General features: G+C 42.4%; 2 protein-coding genes across 3 annotated transcripts in view; both read right to left on the reverse strand.

The window, feature by feature from the left end:
• The window catches only part of itgb5 (integrin, beta 5), a 34964-nt gene extending 21599 nt beyond the window's left edge, over positions 1-13365 (reverse strand). The window contains exons 1-10 of one of the 2 annotated variants that reach the window (XR_003294955.1): positions 12354-13365; positions 11632-11717; positions 11232-11433; positions 10824-11073; positions 10040-10208; positions 8606-8767; positions 7096-7191; positions 6908-6997; positions 5231-5365; positions 23-197 (exon numbers count right to left, since the gene is read on the reverse strand). Coding sequence is in view for 1 of the 2 variants with exons in the window: in XM_026295349.1 (XP_026151134.1) it covers positions 23-197; positions 5231-5365; positions 6908-6997; positions 7096-7191; positions 8606-8767; positions 10040-10208; positions 10824-11073; positions 11232-11433; positions 11632-11717; positions 12354-12432 (1444 nt within the window). In the remaining variant the exon portion in view is untranslated. The remainder of the gene's footprint in view (positions 1-22; positions 198-5230; positions 5366-6907; positions 6998-7095; positions 7192-8605; positions 8768-10039; positions 10209-10823; positions 11074-11231; positions 11434-11631; positions 11718-12353) is intronic. The other variant, XM_026295349.1, reaches the window with a different exon arrangement.
• Positions 13366-13437: 72 nt separating this feature from the next.
• Positions 13438-18487, reverse strand: rbm44 (RNA binding motif protein 44). Its single transcript, XM_026294978.1, has 13 exons — positions 18293-18487; positions 17942-18135; positions 16879-17347; positions 16598-16797; positions 16280-16445; positions 16165-16199; positions 15960-16080; positions 15774-15873; positions 15574-15699; positions 15445-15491; positions 15241-15308; positions 14797-14980; positions 13438-14313 (listed from the first exon to the last, which is right to left on the reverse strand). Exons 1-13 carry the CDS (start codon positions 18485-18487, stop codon positions 14020-14022), a joined length of 2199 nt encoding a protein of 732 aa, XP_026150763.1. The 3' UTR covers positions 13438-14019.
• Between the last annotated feature and the right edge of the window lie 446 nt (positions 18488-18933).

Here is an 18933-nt window from a genome sequence, read left to right on the forward strand (position 1 = left end):
GCTGTAAGTGGAAGTGCAGTACCTAGAGAGCTGCAAAGTCTGCTGTTGGTCTGTGCTTTCCGGCTGCAGCCACAGTCACACTGATAATCCACAGCCACTTCCAGACGGTCTTTGAACCCCACGGGCTTGATGGTGAAACTCTGGTCAGTGCCACGAGGAGGACAACTCCTCGCCTCCACGCTCACATTGAACGACACCTATACAGAAAAACAGAGCGGTGTAAACAGAAAGAAAACACATAAATACTGGCACTGATGACGTGATAGAGGTTTCCTGCTGGTTCGCCAAACAGGGGTCATGTCAGGTTCAGATCACAAGAGTCACAAGAGTTCAGAGGCTTTACAGTAGCAGCAGACAGCCTTTGAACAATATCTTCAACCATCTGTTGTTTGCTTATTTCTAAATGACCCGATCCCACCCTACATCTTTTCATTTGAGCAAACACAGCCGGTATACAAATACTTGGCAGCTGCCAGGTAGACGTGGCCTACACATGACCCTGTGTTATGTTTACACCACTGAGTTTCAGGGCAAAGCTGATGTTACTTGCCTGCTCAGACAGTGGGACCTAACATAAGACCTGGACCCATCTGATAGCTCTGAGGAAGGAAGTCTTGACAAGATGAGAAACCCAACCCGAGCATTTCCCTCATATTCACAGTGCCTGTGCAGTGCAGAGATCATGGTTCGTCTTTGTTGCTGACTTCAACAGGTGAATTTAAGCTGCTACGACTCTTTGTGACTGGACTGAAAGAGCGTTAACACCACACACTGTTGCTGCCTACTGAGACCTACTGCCACTGGTTCCTTTACTCTGACTCACTGGAGCAGAAAGGAAACATAAAGATTTCAGCTTTAATTTGAGGTTGTTTACATCCTTATCAGACAAACTGTTCTCCTGCTGATCTTCAGACCCACACACAGGCTGAAAGGTCGAATTTTCTCACATTGTCTTCCAAACTTTTACAGCAGGGAAGTAATATTCTCTACTTTGAAGCTCCGACTAGAAAAACCTGACCCTTAGAAGACAAACGGAAGCCTTGCACCAAAGAAAATATTCCACCTCACTGTGCCTGCTGTTCCTGGCCAGAACATCTGCGTGTTTAGATCTGGATCTCCTTATGTCTCAACATGGACAAGGCCCATCCTGTTTTACCTAATCACTTTAGGAAGTATCATTTTAGAAATACAGGACCAATACATGGACAAACAACAAAGTGACAGTGATGCAGAAAGTGAATTTTAACAGAGAAACAGAAGTTAAATAATTGGGTATATCATCAATATTAACTGTTATGTTACTTACTGGACTTATAATGTTTATGTGGCAGCAGGTTTAGAAAGGTGATATACTCATTTTTAATATTTCAACACTACACTACCTACAGCATTTTTTTTTTTGCCATCTATTAATTTCCAATACACATTTCAGCATGAATATATTTGTTTTTACTATAGTCCAACAGGAAGGACCTACGTCACATGCTGCCTGGACTCCTCCTGCACGACGGAGAGCGGGAAGCGCTTAATAAGTTAACAAGGGACACAATTAAATTTACAGTAAATGTGAGTCGCGAGGAGGACAGTTCACCCAATCATGTGGCTTGTTAGAAAAACTATGGGCATGTGAAGAAACAGAGGGGGAAATAGCAGGGAGGAAGTAATAGATGTATATAAATGATATATAATGAGACTAATGCCTGAACACACAGGTGGGTGAGTCATGTAATTTATGGAGACGAAAGCAACAAACAGGTGTTGGGCTGTAAAACCACAAGCAGATAGAACAAGATTATGACTCTAAACACTGACAACTGTGTTTCACAAAGACTTTCCTTATGGGAGACCAAAAAACACATCAGTGTTACTATGACAAAATCATTTTGGTTGATGGGATTCTTATGACTGTCTGAAATTCAATTAACCAGAACAAAAGCCATTGAGAAGGTCGAATAAAACAACACAAACTAATTCAAATGCTTCTGGTTTGTTTGGAGGAAAAAAAACTCTTTTTTTAAAAAAGGGTCTGTGGTATGTTAACGCTGCCTTGGGTTCATTCATATGCATGAGCCTATTCAGCAGGCATCCAGTTCTGTGAGTGTTACAGTGAATGGATGTCGGCTTAGCTACATACACTTGAAGTAGCATTTCTCCTCTTGCCAGTTCATTTCTTTCAGGGCCTGCGAGTTTCACAGGCCTCCTCCTGCCCACTTTTGTGTGAAGTCATTGAAATGCAGCATCCGGCTCAATAGCAAGCTCACACAGCCACAGTGACTGACACCTGGGCCGTATCCTCAGTAAAGACTGGGAAGCTTGGCAGCCAGCACACTCAGCTGCTACCCTCCATCTCCTTTCACTGCTGTGGATAAAAGACATGAGCAAGGGCCATCACCCCAGAGCCCCCTTTCATTCACTGGTGTTACTCTGCCTCAATCACCCTCAACTCCTCCTCCACCACCCATTCCCAGCCCAAAACCAGCACAGGAAAATAAAGCAGCTCAGACAAGAGTGTAGGGTGTTTTGGAGAAGAACTCCTCTGTGCTGAAGATCAATGTGTGACACTGTGTATGAAGCTGCCCCTTGCTAGTGTTTTCATTGGATCCAGAGCTAAATACAAATCTGTACTGAGGCCTGTATAGAATATAAAGTGACCACCAAAAAGAGGGCTGTCTAAAACTCAGAGTAATTAGGATGCCTCATCATCCTGAGTCACCTGACCGCTGCTGTTCAGAGAGACAAGAGAAAAAAAGCCTCCCACAGCCATGGAAAATGCACGTCTTTAAATATTCAAGACATTATAAATATAGATGGTATAAAACTATTTTGAAAGCTGTAAGTGTATCCAGGAACAGAGTGGCTTTATAAAACTGTGACATAACCAGGCAAGACCAAGAGCCCACCAGTCCCCCTGACAGAGCTTCAAAAGTCCTCTGCAGAGGACGAGAACCTTCTGGAAGCACAACCATGTCAGTCAGGCCTTCATGGTAGCGTGGCCTCTTTAATTAAAGACATATCACAGCCCACAAACAGCATCTAAAAGACAAAAATCATCTGGTCTGATGAGACAAAAACAACACAACACAAAACACCATGTCTGCTGAACTCCGGACACTGCTCTGGTCAGAAATGAATGAAGGCTGAACGCAGTCGACCATGACCTGAGACCGGGACGACGGCTCACCTTTTAGCAGGTCAACAGCCCAAAACATACAGTCAAGACAATGCAGGAGTTACTTTGGGACACATCCTCACAGTACCAGTACTAATCTGGAGAGACTGGAGCTGGATCCACACAGCACAAAAAGCCTTTACACCTCAGAGGACGTGTTCAGCCTGACAATGAAAATGTGTTTTCAAAATGTGTCTTGATGTGGGCATGTTGCTGCACATACCAGGAGAGCCTGAAAGTCCAGTTTGAGTAATAAACCCCACAGCCTGAAGCCTCACCAGACGCCATGAGATAGGTTTTAGTTTAAGTGCGTAAAATTGTGTACAGGTGTAATCAAATTCATCCTTGATCCTGGTGACTGAGACTAAACGTCTGCCAGGGTATGTTGTTCTATGATGCAGGGCTGTTACTGGTCTGAACGCAGCCTGAAGACAGTGCGTGAAAAAGCTTTTTCCACAGTCGTTAGGAACAAACTCTGCCAAAGCAGCTGTGTGATGATAACTGAGTATTTCCTTGTTTTAGATCTAGAAGGTAAGCATTACCCAGAGGTATTATGGAAGAAATACAATGTACAGATCGGACAAAAGATTCATTAAGAAGAAAAGATTGAAAACTGGTTCAGTTACAGAGAAGGACTGAACTCTCCACAGAGACTCAGTCAGCCGTGTGGACTTTCTTCACAGGTGCCAATACTGTCTCTTTGGTTACGGTGAAGTGCAATATAAACCCCGCTCCCCCTCCAACGCAGCTTGTTTCAGGAACTGGCTCTAAGAGGATTCAAAGGTCAAACACTGTTCGTACAAAACTGCCAAGTAACAACAGGCTTTTTTTAGTTGTTGACTGTGATTATTAAGGATTGCTCTGAGCAGAGCAGAAGGATTAGAGCCAGATGATATGAACTAATATAAATAAACTACATTTTCACTTCTAACACTAAAAGTAAGAGGAACCATTTCTAAATAAATCAGTGCTCTTTCTTGTGTTGTTTTGCTTCTGTTTCTGCACTGTGGGCTGATCGGATGGTTGAACTGATTAGACATTACTGGTTGCAGGCCCGGCCACAGCTTCCCATTCGGTTTATTTACATGAAATATAAGACAAAAGATCAAGTATTTCTTGAAAACTGAGTAAGAAATAAATTTGATGACACATTTGGGTGGTTCAGTTCCTGCCCAGACCCAAGAAGGAGTATAGCTTTCTACAGCACAAACACACTGTGGAGCCTTGTGATGAGCTTGACAACAGTGACAGTAACATTACTCTGTTCCCTGCCCACTCATATGCACTCTACTGTCTTCACCTGCATAATGAAGGTCTATATACCCTCTGATTCCTTAACCAGGGATCTGCTGGAGCCTATCCCAGCTCTCTCTGGGTGAAAGGCAGGGGTCCACCCTGGACAGGTCACCAGTCCATCAGAGGGCCACATAGAGACAAACAACCTCACACACTCACACTCACTCCTATGGGCAATTTAGAGTCACCAATCAACCTGACATACATGTTTTTGGACTGTGGGAGGAAACCACAGTACCTGGAGAAAACCCACACAAGCACAGGGAGAACATGCAGACTCCACACAGAAAGGTCCCTGATGGGTTTCAAACCAGGAACCTTCTTGCTGTGAGGCAACAGTGCTCACCAGTTATGAAATCCAAACACATTATATGTCTGATCCTGTAGAAAAATGCATAAATGAATAAATATTTCAAATGAAGTCGCTGCTTTCAAATGCTTGAATCTGAAACCTCTCACATGTTTGCTTTTCACTCTCACACAGTGACTTCCATATGTACTCAATTTTGCTAATGCTTCCTTGAATGTGTAGAAAAAGTGATTTTTCACTCTGGCAAAACATGCTGGGAACTTTTTTAAAATTTCATTGCACGGATTTTTAGGTTTGTCACAAAAATATTTTGGAAGAAGAAGTGTCTGATACATTTTTCATCACACATTGGATTAAAATGGTACAGGAGAAGGCACCAGGCTAGGACACTCAGAATGCATGAAACATTTATAACGTGAGGTGAGCGAGAGAGAGAAGTGCAGACAGGGACTCACCGTGTCTCCTATCTTCAAGTCGGCACATTTCCTGAGGCCCGGCCGCGGCTTCCCATCCTGGCAGGTGGCAGTGAAGGAAAGACTGATCTCCTCTGGATGGTCCCATACTGTCAGCTCCACTTTGGAGCGAATGTTCTGAGGAGGACACATCCGGGAGGTCACAGAGCTTGTTCAAACATGTTACTGAATCAGTCTGCTTTTAAAAATAAATGGTAAAATAGATTCTTACACCAGCAGTGCAGAGGATTTCATCCAGTCGTGATTGTGCACATTAACACTTCTGAACATCCTGACACTGGAGTCATATTGATGATGCCTCCCACACAGGAACTTATATTAAAACCATCTTTTACACTCTGGTTGAGTAACAGATTGGAAAAGACCTAAACCTGGAGAATGTTTGCTTTGGTTAGGCACTTTTTTATAGCTCACCACGACCACAAGCACTGTACATGGATGCAGGCCGTGTGTGTGTGTGTGTGTGTGTGTGTGTGTGTGTGTGTGTGTGGATGTGAAATGTTGTACCATCGCTGCTTGCAATGCCAGCTGCATCTTGCTCTGTGCAACATGTGCAGACCCAATCTGTAATTATTTAAGCTGCACCAAGGATAACTGTGCCAAGGATAAATCAGGATCGTACATGGTGCACATGGATAACGTGCCCTCATTCGCTCACTTTCACACACACTTACACTTTTCTGACTCTTAGTCCAATCACAGCAAGCAGCAGCTTTGTGAAACAGAGTTGGGGAAAAATGAGTTGGTTACACAACGTAACCTCATAGTGTTTGGTAAAGCCCATCGAGTGAGCAACCCCAGAGTGGTGGATATAACGTGGCAGCTGGAATGTTAATAAGGCCACGAGTCAAAGTGCTTCATTCAAGCTCACTCCCACACATTGAGCATGTCTGACACAAGGATCTGTTGCAGAGACTGTGCTGCCAGCAGCCAAAGCAAGATGCAGTTCCTTTTGACTGAGGGAAAATATGTGCACCCACACAAGAAAACATTGGTTGACGACATGAAGTCCAGTTCTTTTTGTTTCCAAAAGCAAAGACAAGCAAATTGCTTTCTTTAATCCATTAAATCAGTTAGATGAATATCAAGTTTCAGTTCTGGGCTCAGGGAAAGGGGGCACACTAGAACATAATAAATCAGTTTGCTACTACATAAAACATTCAAACAGTTTAAACCCCTGGACAACCTAGTCAGTTTTAAAACGCTGAAAAACTTTTGCTTATTTAAATCCTCACTCGTGGTCATACTGGACATTAAAGTGTTAATGGGATCTGAATACAAATGACAAGGGGCAAAATGTAGAGGTTTTAATTAAGCAAAAATATATTCTAAGGTTGAAACTGAAGTTTATATAGGGTCAATTTTAAGTCCACTACTTTTAACAGTATATAGATTATCCCACAGGATCCTTTCCATAGCTATGCTGATGACACAGGTACAAATCTGTAAAAATTAAAAAAACGAAAAAAACAAAAAACAACAACTTCTCATATTGGAGAAGCTGAAACAAAAGAATACATAAGGTTTTTGTCATCTGCCAACAGTGGCTACTACAACAAGAAACTCAGCTGCAGGTTGCCTAACTGCTCCAGTTGCAGAAAAAGCTAAAGAAATAACTCTTTTCTTTTCTTCACACCAGCGCAGACCTTCTTTACTTACATTGTAGGCGGCGATGATCAGCTGTATGACGTTCTTAGAGTCCTGGTCCAGGATTTCTACTGTAGTACCTGGTATGAGTGCAGTAAAATTCTTTGTAAGGGGAGAAACGAGAGACAACATTAGTTAATTAAACATAAAGGAGCAGGGACTGTATGTGATCGTTAAGAAGAACATTAGAATCAAAATACCTTATAAATAACATACAGACGTTTTGTCACTGCAAAGATGAGGAAGATATTATTTTCTGCCAGTTTCTCCCCAAGAAGAGCAAGAGAAGGATAGTCCTGTGCAGAAAGAGATGCCAGGGAGTAATATGGGTATTTTTGTCCACATATACTGCATTGCTGTAGTCTGAGTCCAGTCAGGGGGATAGCTAACGGATGTTGATGCTGTTTTGACCCCAGTGTTGTGTTTACATTCTACTTCTGGCTCTTGTTTTAGAGAAAATCTCATTTTCATCAAATTTAAAGTATCACTTAAGCACTTTGAGATGTGGTTATTTTTATTGGTTGCAACACAGTCTCCGATTACAATTCTACTGGAGACGCCGCATGGAAAAAAAAAAAAAAAAAAAAACTCAGATAAACCAGTGATTTGCATCAATTACCATTCCAACAGTCTTACTCACAAACAGAGATGTGTAACAATGCATCCCACAAACAGAAAGAAACATGATGGCATGATAAGTATTTAAATTTACAGCACAATCTCTAAACCGTCCTGTACTCCCCGTTTGATAAATACATAAACTTATTAGTCTTTAGAAATTCTGCTTTTAGGAGAACGTACTATACAAAAACATAACTGAAAAATCCCCCAGGAAATGGGAGCATACTGCTGTCCACATGATATTGATCTATTTTACAGCATAAGTGCTCTGGTATTTTCAGACTTCCTTTGTGCAATTTTACTGAACTTATTAAAATCCAGTGGCTGCTGATTGGTGTTATAGCTGATATCAAAGCTGCTCTTTGGTTAAAAACACAAGCCAGAGACGCAGAGAGAAACCTTTTATCTTTTTGTCCCACATGCACCTGAGTTGTGTTTTTACACGTCTACAGTCTAATGTGTGGTTTACCAGCAGCCTCCAGGTCTGGAAGTGTGCATTGGTACTTCCCACTGTAATTAACACCATAGGCTGTAGTTTATTAATAAATCTGTGTTCTCACTTGTTAAACAAGAGTATTTTTTTAAAAAAAAGACGAGACAAAGGTCTAACATGTTGTACATAAAGTACTTAAATCCAGTAATGTGGTGGAGTTAAAGTCCTTAAAGAGCTAATTAGTCAGCATACTATTATCAAAAGAGCCATCGGGCTCAAACTGTTGTATATACAGTATCTACTTGTGAGTCATTCAATAAACATGGGAAATTCAAGCATTCACTCCAGAGTAAAGTTTCTTATGGGATTTTGAATTTGCTGCTATAAGACCTAAGATTAATTTCACTAGGGTTCAAATATAAAAAAAAACGAGGAGCTTGTATATTCTACACATTCAGGATAACTTTTCCTGGAATAATATTGCTCCTCATTTTCTCTTAATGTTAAACTAACAGTAAGAAAAACATTCATTTCAAAGTTACCTTTTGTTCTTCCCTTTCATTCGTCCCTATTTTACATTTATTTATTTGTTCTTTATTTCAAACCATGAAAACTGCTTTCTTTGTCAGACAAACAACAGGAAGTGTCGTTCTTACCATCGTTGTGGAAGCGCTGTACTCGTTCTTGTTATTGAGGTGACACTGTCCATCGTGGGGCTGGACGAGGCCTCCCAGCCTGCCGTCCAAAGCCAGATGAGGTACATCGTCTGTGGCAAACACCAGCAGATGGTAGGCCTCCTTCCTCCAGCCTATTTTCTCCTGGTAATGGGTGAAGGACATTAAGACTGAAAAGATGTTTCTTGCTCCTGTTGAAGTGTTAAAGTCTAATTGTGTCTCTATTGCTTTGCTTATTGGGACAACAGCAAAAATTGTTTAGTAAATATATAACAGACATGCGAATAAAGGCATTTAAATTACTGCAGAAACAGCATATCAAAACATTAGTAAAACAGAATTATATCCTGGGTTCTGTTTAACTAAACACTCATTATGGATATCTCAATGCCTTCCACAAGCTTCAGAACACACACACACACACACACAACACACACACACAGAGCGTGACAACACCCAGAGTTTTCTGCAGCAGGCCCAGGCCTGACCATTAGCAGCAGGAAACAACAGGCAGTGGCAGAGTGAGCATTTGAAAGAGTGCTGACTAATGCATAGCACTAAAGAAACACAACATTGCCTCCAGTGAGAGTAGGGGGGCTTTGTTCTCCGTCATTTGGCCTGTAACGTACACAACAGAGCCGTGGATGCTCCTATTTTTGAAGGCACAGAAATGATGTTGTGTGAGGAGCTTCAGCATTTTATCCAGATGTGACACAGACTGATGACGTTTTCCTGTCCTTGAGCTAAAAACGGAAATAATTATCTGGCAGGAAGAACAAATGTCCTACTCATGGACATGGCATCTTAAAATGATCACAGCCAACAAAACTGAATTTAAAATCATGCCCAGCAAGATTTTTATATTTTAAAAGTTGAAAAATCTAATAATTATCAGCTAGCTTTCTGTTTCACCTCCCATTAAATAGAAACTTTTATCTTTAATACAAATCTATTTAAATGTTGTATATTTATAATACTCATGTCTAATCTGACCTAACCAGCACTGAATCAAACTGGATCAGTGAAGCAGCACAGCCTCAGAACCAGTGTATGAAATACTGCAGCCTGAGGAAATTACAAGGCAGGAGCTTCTTAGAGGGAGGGAGTCACCGTCTTCCTGCAGAAAACAATTAGATTTGTGAGGAAAACTGGGATATGACTGGGCCTGTCAGTGACTCGTCCTCATGTTTAACCAGCTGCACTTCCTGTCTATCCCCTCTGGTGCTTTTAATTAACAAGCAGACCAGACAATTGTCACAGGCATATCTCAGTAGTTTCACAGCAGCTTTGCCCTGCGTTTGAACCAAATGTGTGCTGTCGCTACACACAGCCAAGAGGGAGCTAAGTAAGACTCTAAAAAGTGAATGGATGTAAGCCTCTATTAGAAAAGAGTTTAAGAAACGAGGCATTTGTCACCTTACAAACAGCTGCCTGCAGGATGGCGTCAAACCCGCCCTCTGGTGCGTCCCGGTTGCGAGATACCATCTGCTTCTGCACCTCCTCGTTAAAACGGTCCACTTTGTCTGTCAGTGAGAGAATGTGGCGGAAACCGAAGGTGGGGACACAGTTGGGGAAGAGCTTGTATCTGTGGAGGGTGATAGGCAGAGATCCAGATTTTCTCTCAGGTCAAACACAGCACAAAGGTCCAGCTTTGTTTTATAAATAAAACTGCATCAATCCAAGCAACATCAAATTCTATCCATTTACTGTTTCCCTGCACTGCTGAGGGACACACACCCACAACCAAGGCCGTAACCTAGATGGGAAGTGATCCGCAATGGTGGGTGGTGAGTTAGTGCAGTGCAAATTTACCTCCAGGGGAAAAACCATGTGCCACAGCTTTTTACCTTCTGACTCTTATGCTTCCTTTCACTTTGCCCACATCAACAACCCAATGGCAGAGGCCACTGAGAAGAATCTGCAGGTTTATAACTCTACTTTATCAATTATGAAAGATCACACATTCAAGCAACCACAGGATATTTATCCGTTTATACACTCATGAATGTGTGTGTATAAATAGGGGTTAGAGTAAATTATTGCAGGATTTTATCAACTGTGCACATTTATGTGGAGAGAACAGCTCATCCTCATAGTCACACCACCTCTAAACTCGACGAATAAAAATATCCACTTCATACATATTATCTGTCTATGAATCAGAACTGAACATACAGTAAACCCTGTGTCCACTACACACCCACTGCATGGATTCTCTTGATACTTGGGTGCCGTGTAGGAGAAGGGGGACATGTTTTTGTCCACAAAGGAACCAAATCCCAGCCTGAAGTTGCTGGTGAGTTTTCCCATCTCCTGGGCCAGCTTAGTGCCCAGGTTACGGATAGTGTCCAGATCATCTTTCATGGAAAGTGAGAGGTCCATCAAGTAGTACAGATCCACTGGGTAGTCCTCCACCTGCCGCACCTGCAGCCCAAACCACGTCTGGTCTCCTGGATTTGCAGGTGGAAAGAAACGTTTAGTCCGTTTGCTCATTCAACATGTAAGAAGGAAGCTTTTTATAATTTATGACTCTTCGTTTTTTTTTAAACTGTACTTTTGCTCTTGCATGTTTAACGGTTAGCCCTGAATCTAAATGTTTAATACTCACCTGGTCGCAGGCTGAGGGAGACCTTCTGAGGCATGATCTGGACAACATGGGCCGACACGGACCCTTTAGAACTCAGGGGCATGTTCTGCAGGATTGAGATGCTGCTGGTGGGGTATTCAATGAAGCGCACCTCACAGCCCCTCTTCTGCAAATTCTGACTAAAGTCACAACGTGATGTCAAAGTCCTCCCCCTCCCGAAGTCCTGAAAGACGACAAACCATAAAGCTTGTATTACTCCCTGCAGTAACTGTAGTGAGAACAGCGAGGGGTTTAAATGTGACTGCACATTTGTTCCTTACATGTTGGCTCCTACCACCCAAAGAGAACTGAACGTACACTCATGCTTTCAGCCATGCACCAATAAATAAATCCTAAAAACAATGCAGCAGGTGAACCGTACCTCTTGTGCACACCAGGCACAGCTGGGGTGGATCAGGAGGCATTCTTCACAGGAGGTAGCACTTCCACTCATACACATGTTGAGACCTGAGGAGGGGTGGGAAAACCATAAAGAGGGACACTTACAGCAGTGAAACAGAAAAAAACAATCACATATGTGAAGACCTTACTGAAAGCCATGTGCTCAGCGATGCTATGAAACTCAATACTTTATGAAAATCACAGTCTTAGTTTGTGTTGGCAATGTGTGCTAGAGGTGTTTATTCAGCTCACTGATGGTGTGTGCAGATCTTGCCTGTTGTGTTACACTGGACTGCATTACACTGCTGGATGTCTGCAGTGTTTTTACCAATCGACAAACTAATCTGATTAATGCTAAAAAATAAATGAATGATTGAAAAGACATTGCTCGGCTGCTTCTATTCTCCTGGGGTGTCGGTGTCAGTGGTGACATTTTCACAAGTCTTGGCAGGTGATAACTGTCACTGATGTAAAGGCCTATGTTTGTTTTAAAGAGGATGATATAATGCGAGACAAACGTGTTGTTTTTCCTTCTCAGAGCATCTGGATGCCCAGTTTCCCTCGCCTCCATGTGGCTTTGGTTTACAGTAGCTCCGGGTGTTTGGTCCGAGCACTGACTCACTAGGTGATACTCTGTTGTTGCAAAAACAGGCTGATGGCACAGAGGTTTGCTGCGAATCAGACAGAGCTGCTTTGTCCTACCTCTGGCGATATGCGTAAATGTTTCCAGGAGGACGCAGCACAGAGCCGCTCGCCACATCCACGTCCCCGGGATCCACATGGTGTCAGTCGGCGTGTTTACCACCGCGTAGAGGAAAAAGCAGATACTTATCCCAATCTGAGAGCAGATAGCAGTGTATTACATTCCCATCAGACCCTTCATTGGATTTAGTCCTGTCGATCCGTGCAAATCGCAACAATAAAGTGTGTTTAGACCATCTCGCTCCACTAAAGCGCCTGTTCTCGGTTCATAATGAAGGATCCATGTGAGAGGAGGGAGAGTTTCCCATTGTCCCACACTATAAAGGAACTGAACTGTGTCCTGTTGATCTGCTTCTTGAACTCCAGTCCTCGGAGCTGCTCTGTTTGGACGCCTCTGCAGACTTCCACGTCTGGACTACTTCACCCATAGCTGACTGCAACTCCAAAACTTCACCGTCACTTTCATGACACTCCTCGGTCCGATGCGGTCAAACCATGAGCTAAAACAAGACCAGAAAGTTCAACAGATTAACAAATACGTGCACACGACTCCCCCAGTGATTTTCCTTTTTCAGATCTGAGCGTTGCTCGCTCTGTTTGTCCGGTTTACGTCCCAGCTGGAATCTCCGCCCATTCCGTGCTGTGCACAGTTCGCACCCTGCTGTTGGTGACACTCGCACATCCCAGGTGCAGTGGGTGCAGACCCCTAATGGTGGCTCCCACGGACTGAGCCAGGAGTCCTCGGTTTGTTTTCACACTGAGCAGAACCATCAGATGGTTCAGTCAACTATAGGAAGATCTCCAAATGAAGAACATTGTATAAATAGGTGAGGCATACTGTAGGCACGTCGTCTCATTATTATACCCTCTCATATTTAAATAAAACCTTATAGAGAAATAAACTTTATTCAGTGGTTTTACTTTAATATGCTGTGGCTTCCAGTCCATCATTACAATCCTCCTGGACATTAGGCATATATCCATCTGTGGTTCTAATAGGCCGATCCATGGAGGGGCAGTGTAATGAAGAAGAAAACCTAGTTTCACAGATTTAAGTTAAAGCAATAACTGACTCTGGGTTTAAATGATCTGTTTCTGGGACAAAAAAAAACCCCAGAGTTTCCCTCAACCCAGGGCTAAACTACTCTTGAGTTTTCACAAAACCCCAAATCTTTGGCTTTAACTATTCACTGAAAATCCAATATTTGTTTGACAATGGTTCCTTCAGTTCTTCCTCCCCCTGGTGGGTGGCATGAATACACAGTGGTCAGGCAGGTTTACACTGAGCACAGCACAACTGCACATTACAAAATATTTCAGCATCCTTTTTATTGTGCGGGAGACAAAATGCAAACTAAGCTGCTACATGTAAACTTAAAACACCATCTCAGAACTAAACCAGCTGCCAATCAGCACAGTGTGAAAACCATAACACAGGAACTGTATTAACTTATAAAACTAAATCCGATAATTTGGAAAGAACACAGATACTACAGCAGACTGTAACAGTTTTAGAACAAAGGCCATTATGACTTTTCAAGCTGCAGATAACATCAGATTCATTCATGTTCCTGGGAACTTCTAAGTTAGAAATAAGAACCTGAGGGGTGGGATTTCTATTTTCAAACAACTCCCAACAAATCACAGGTAACAACAGAAATTCTCTTCATAACTGTGCAACACTCGCTGGCCTGATCAGAAGTTCAGATGTCATCTCCCTGATGGTCCTGAGGGGCAGGCCGCTGAGGACGCCTTGGTGTTTGGCCCTCAGCTCCACCAGAGCATCCACAATCCTCTGCCTCCCAATGTCTGGGTGGTGCTGTGTGAGCTCCGCCATCAGGGTATCGAAGCTGCCCATAGTGCCATAGTGTTGGGGCACACAGGTTCCTTTTGCCGTGGGCGAGATACAGACCACCTTCCTGGTTTTTACGCTGGAGTTAATGGATGGCTGAGTTACCAACTAAAGGGAACATGAGAAATAAATCAACTCAAAATAATTAAACCCATACACCGCCTGCCAGGATATTGAAAAAAAAATATTACACAAATCCACGGACATTGTATTTTATTTCAAGGCTGAAATTAATGATTTGATGAATCAATTGTTTTGTCTATTAAGTTTCATAAAACTACCCAGTGTAGTTTTGCCAGAGTCTTGGGAAACTTACATACATAAAACAAACTTTTATTTATTCATAACAGTCCTCAGCTTAAATATTTTGCTGTCTCATAGTAAATCCTTATATGAGAAGCTGAAATTTGGTACTTTTGCTTTAAAATAAACAAACCATAAAGCTTGTATTTACTTGACTCCTACAACTTCCAACGCTGTAGCTGATGACACAGCATGCACTACAGAAAATGTGAAGAAGCCCATGCCAGAAGTTTTATTTCAGTAACGACTGATTCCCACGAGTCCTCTACACCGAAAAGATCCTCTCACCTTTCTCTCAGTGCTGCTGGCGTCAGTCTTCGGGGACTGTGTTTTGGTGGCATCCTGTGAACACTCAGGCCCATTGTTGGGGGTTGAGGCCTGGCACTGGCTCCCACTGCTGGCTCTGTTGATGTGCTCCCCATGTAAAGTATGACCATGCCTGCTGGAGCCGCTCAACTCTGTTCTCTGTCCACTTACCAGGAAGACAGCCGGCGAGACAGGCAGGGATTACACGCTGCATTAATTTGGTGATGTGGGAGGCAAACTGTGTTGTGTAGTTTTGACATTAAAACCTGTTGCTACAACACCTGCATGAACAGTCTGACTTGCCTGACTGGAGCTTGTGTAAAAGAACTTGAGATAATCAAACAAATACTCCATTTGTTATATATGATGCACCGACACATGAATTTGAACTGAGTGAACATAAAGTGTGTTACAACAGTAGCTCACCTCAAACCATTCTCTAAAGCAGACATGCTGACGTCAGAGGCCTGGTATTTCTCAGACAGTGTGACGTCCTGGCAAAGACAGTGTTTCAATAAAGCCTGCGCTGCCCTCTGGTGGCTACAATACCACCATACAATTTTAAATATATGAGTACTACTGTCACATGATCCTTTTTGAGCAGCCAGCAGCAGTAAAGTATAAACTCACCTCTGCCACATTGCTGGGTAAGATGGAAACCTCCACACTGATTGTTTCTGTGGTTACAACAAATTCAGCTCAAAGAATCAGATTCAAAACGAATTGAAAATCTCCACATTTGCAGTGATGGTACTTTACCATAAGTGCTATCTTTTGCAATTTTGTTTTTGTCCTCTCCTGTCCCAGCAGCTGTGGATCCTGCTGGCTCCAGGTCTTCTTCAGCATCGTACCACGCCTCGCTTGTGTTGAGCTCTTTGCGTGTAGCTGTAGCCAAGTCGAAGAACATCTGTGACTTCATCAAATAGTTCTTAGCTAATGTAAAAGGTCTTTTTGCTTACTTGTCTGTTTTTCTTCCAGCTTGTGTGCATCATGATTAGCAGCTTTACCCTGGGGGACAATGGTGTCTACTCTCCTTGTGTCGACATTCTTGTTCTCGACCTGAAATGAGACAAACCAGATCTGTTCGAACTGATGAGAATAAAATGTGAATAATTAATAACTTAAGGCAACACTAAGCTGCTCACGGCTTTGCTCATCTTTGACGTTTCACTCTGTGAGCATCCCTGGCAGCCATTTGTGCTTTTATTATTGTTGCATCCATTTTTGTCCCCTGATGTATTATGTTTCCGTGGCTCCTGGGAACTCCTTAGGGTCAGATGTAAACATTTCAGTGAGTGCAAAGTCAGATTTCTAAACTAAATCAGAACAAAAGTCCATGTTATAACATACCAAGGAGGAACATTTTCCCACACATTGCCAATGACCTGCAGAGTGACAACAGATCATTATACCATTAGTAAAAACACCTATGGTTTAATAATGGATTAAGCAGGATGACTGATACCTGTGCAGGGATGTAACTTGTTGCTGTAGTCACCTTCTCAGAGTCAACAGACAGAGGCTTGAGTTGCTCCAGCGAAACTCCTTCAAGGATCTTCTTCCTCATCTGATTATAGTCAGATTCTAGTTTTTGCAGAATACTTAAAAAACGTGCTGGAGGTTCCTTTGGCCTGCAAAAATAAAACAGTGGTCTGCCCATACAGCTGCCTTCCTCTTGTCATGTTGATATGCATTACTAACACCTACCTGGACAGTATATTACATTAAAGACTGACACCCATTAATTCTGACAGTCAAAGAGCAACAGAGATTAATAACTAACCAACACTGACTCATATCACCAGGTATTGTGGGGAATTGGTGTCCCTCAGCAGAAGTATAGTAGAGTCTCCAGCAGTGCTGTCTGCACATGTTGTACTGCAGGGCCAGGAGGCACAGCTCTGCCTGCTGAGCACGCTGGACACAATCACATTTCTCTTTTTCTTGCAGTTCCTCTTGAGCTGTCTTGAGCCTGACAAATTCCTGAAAATGTAATGAAAAAGAGGTGGTTGAACATTTTTGCCAGAGCTACTGTTAATGACAAGTCTCTGATTTCAACCTTACCGCTGCAAGATAGTCCAGATCTGCCATGTGGACTTCAGTCACGACATGCTTGTCAGCTGTTTTTGGATGATCAGTTTGGGTAAAGGCTGACACACTCAGTACCAGCTCAGTGCCAACCATAGTGTCACAGGTGGGAAAGCAGGACACGGTGGAGGTTGATTTTTCTTCAGTGTTTATCTTGGCTGCAAGTGTTTCACTGTCAGTTATCACTGGACCTGGGTCAACCCCACTGTTATGTGTTTTCATACTGCTGCTGGCCCGGCAGAGAAGGATGCTCTCATCGTCCTCCATGATACTATAATAATTATTGCCCTGACCTCCTAAACCTAAGTTAGTTTTATCATCATTGTTGACAGTGTACTCATTGGCAGAGACCACGTTGTTAGGAGACCATTCCTTTGTGTTGTTTACCCCAACTGGGCCCAGAGAACAGTTGTTCAGGTCCATCTCTGCTGACTGGACAACGCTCCTGTCATGAAACACAGCACCATCTGTTTGGAAACTGGTAAAGCTGTTACACTCTGAAGGAGACTGACTTTCAGTGTTTGGCCAGTCTGACCTGTAATATGAAACAATCAGGCTCATATCAATATGACTTCATCTTACAAACCAAGATGAAGCACAAAGCAGTAGATTTACACATGAACAGATATAACTGAAAACCTATACATTACAGGCAAGTAATAAACTGACATCCAAATTAATTCATTACTTTATTAAATTTGATTTTCATTAAGCGAAATACCACTTAGTGACAAAACAGTCAATCAAGAACTGAACTAGGGATGGTTTCTGATAGTCAATTACATTTCGGATTTGATTTCAAGTTAATGCAATACCTGGATTCGATTAACTTCCGTGCCAAGTTAAAGCAAAGAACATATGCTTTCTTTACCCTGGTTGATCCTGAGTTTTTCACTATTATTTTTTCAAGTGATTAATTATAAAGACAATTTCAGTAAATGTATATATGAAATGTAAAAAGATTCGATGAGCATGGTTGAGCTTAGATCGCAAGAAATTATGTCTTTGTGTTTTTGACAGCCATAAGATGCACACTCACTGTAATGGGTTGAAGTTAGCACTCTGGCCTTGTGTCACTGGCATCCGGCTCGTGAACTCATGCTTTCTCCCACTTTGTTGTTTGCATCTCTCTAGCTCCATGTCAAGAGTGAAGCTTGCCATGGCTGGGTCCTTGCACACAGCTCCACTGCTGCTACTGTGGGCCATCTGCCATGCTGGCCTTTCTTCAGTGAGCTGGGACAGCAGAAAAGCCTTCACAAAATACTGTATTATTCATCTCTTGCCCGAAAAGGGAACTGCATGTTTACAGCTTAACAGCAGTTAAAGACCACACAAATGATACAGCATTGCTCTACATACAGAGAACTGTTTATGACCTGACTTTGTGTACCTTCTGATGGTTTGAATCAAGTGAAATGGGACTCGTGTAAACTGTATGAGGACTGTCTTGCAGGTGGACTAGCTGTTTGGTGTGGAAGATTTCCTCATGTGGCTGTGGTCCATCTCTGGTGCAGCCATAGCCAAGCATGGTTAAATTGTCCATCACATTATTGGGATGGATCTTCAGCTCAAGATGTGGTCGCATCATGCCTTAAAAGAGGAGCGAACAACAAACAGTAACAACTGTCTACTGAAAATTGTATTAGTTTCATTAGATTCAATCAGATTAGTTCCCCAGACAAGGATTAGCCCTAGTTCTAGGCTAAAATGTTTTTTGATGAAATCCATGTTTATTCATCCAGACAATGAAGTACAATGTCTAGACAACACTTTAGCCACTGAAATCACATACTTGTCAAATGTGACTAGAGATTTCTGTCACAGTCCATTACAAGGCTCAATCACTTAATATCATAACAAAATATTTTTTAAATTTCATGTTTCTTGGCTGTCTTTTAAAAATAAGAAAATAAATAAATAAAAGGTATCACTGGCAGTGCAAATGCTTTGCATATTACCACATCCGCACATCCCTGCTCCTGGCATTATTGAGCTGAGAACAAAACAGAGTTTCAACAATAAATCTCAGTA

Source organism: Mastacembelus armatus, chromosome 21, assembly GCF_900324485.2.
Source record: "Mastacembelus armatus chromosome 21, fMasArm1.2, whole genome shotgun sequence".
Classification (NCBI taxonomy): Eukaryota; Metazoa; Chordata; class Actinopteri; order Synbranchiformes; family Mastacembelidae; genus Mastacembelus; species Mastacembelus armatus.

Bases quoted from the DNA above. Each gene is read 5' to 3' on its own strand.
- rbm44 (XM_026294978.1), bottom strand. From the start codon at position 18,487: ATGCGACCACATCTTGAGCTGAAGATCCATCCCAATAATGTGATGGAC. The intron at 15,700-15,773 runs GTAAGCAAAAAG...ACTTGGCTACAG, and splicing joins GCTGGAAGAAAAACAGACAA to CTACACGCAAAGAGCTCAAC. The intron at 14,981-15,240 runs GTGAGCTACTGT...CTTCCTGGTAAG, and splicing joins GCTTTAGAGAATGGTTTGAG to TGGACAGAGAACAGAGTTGA.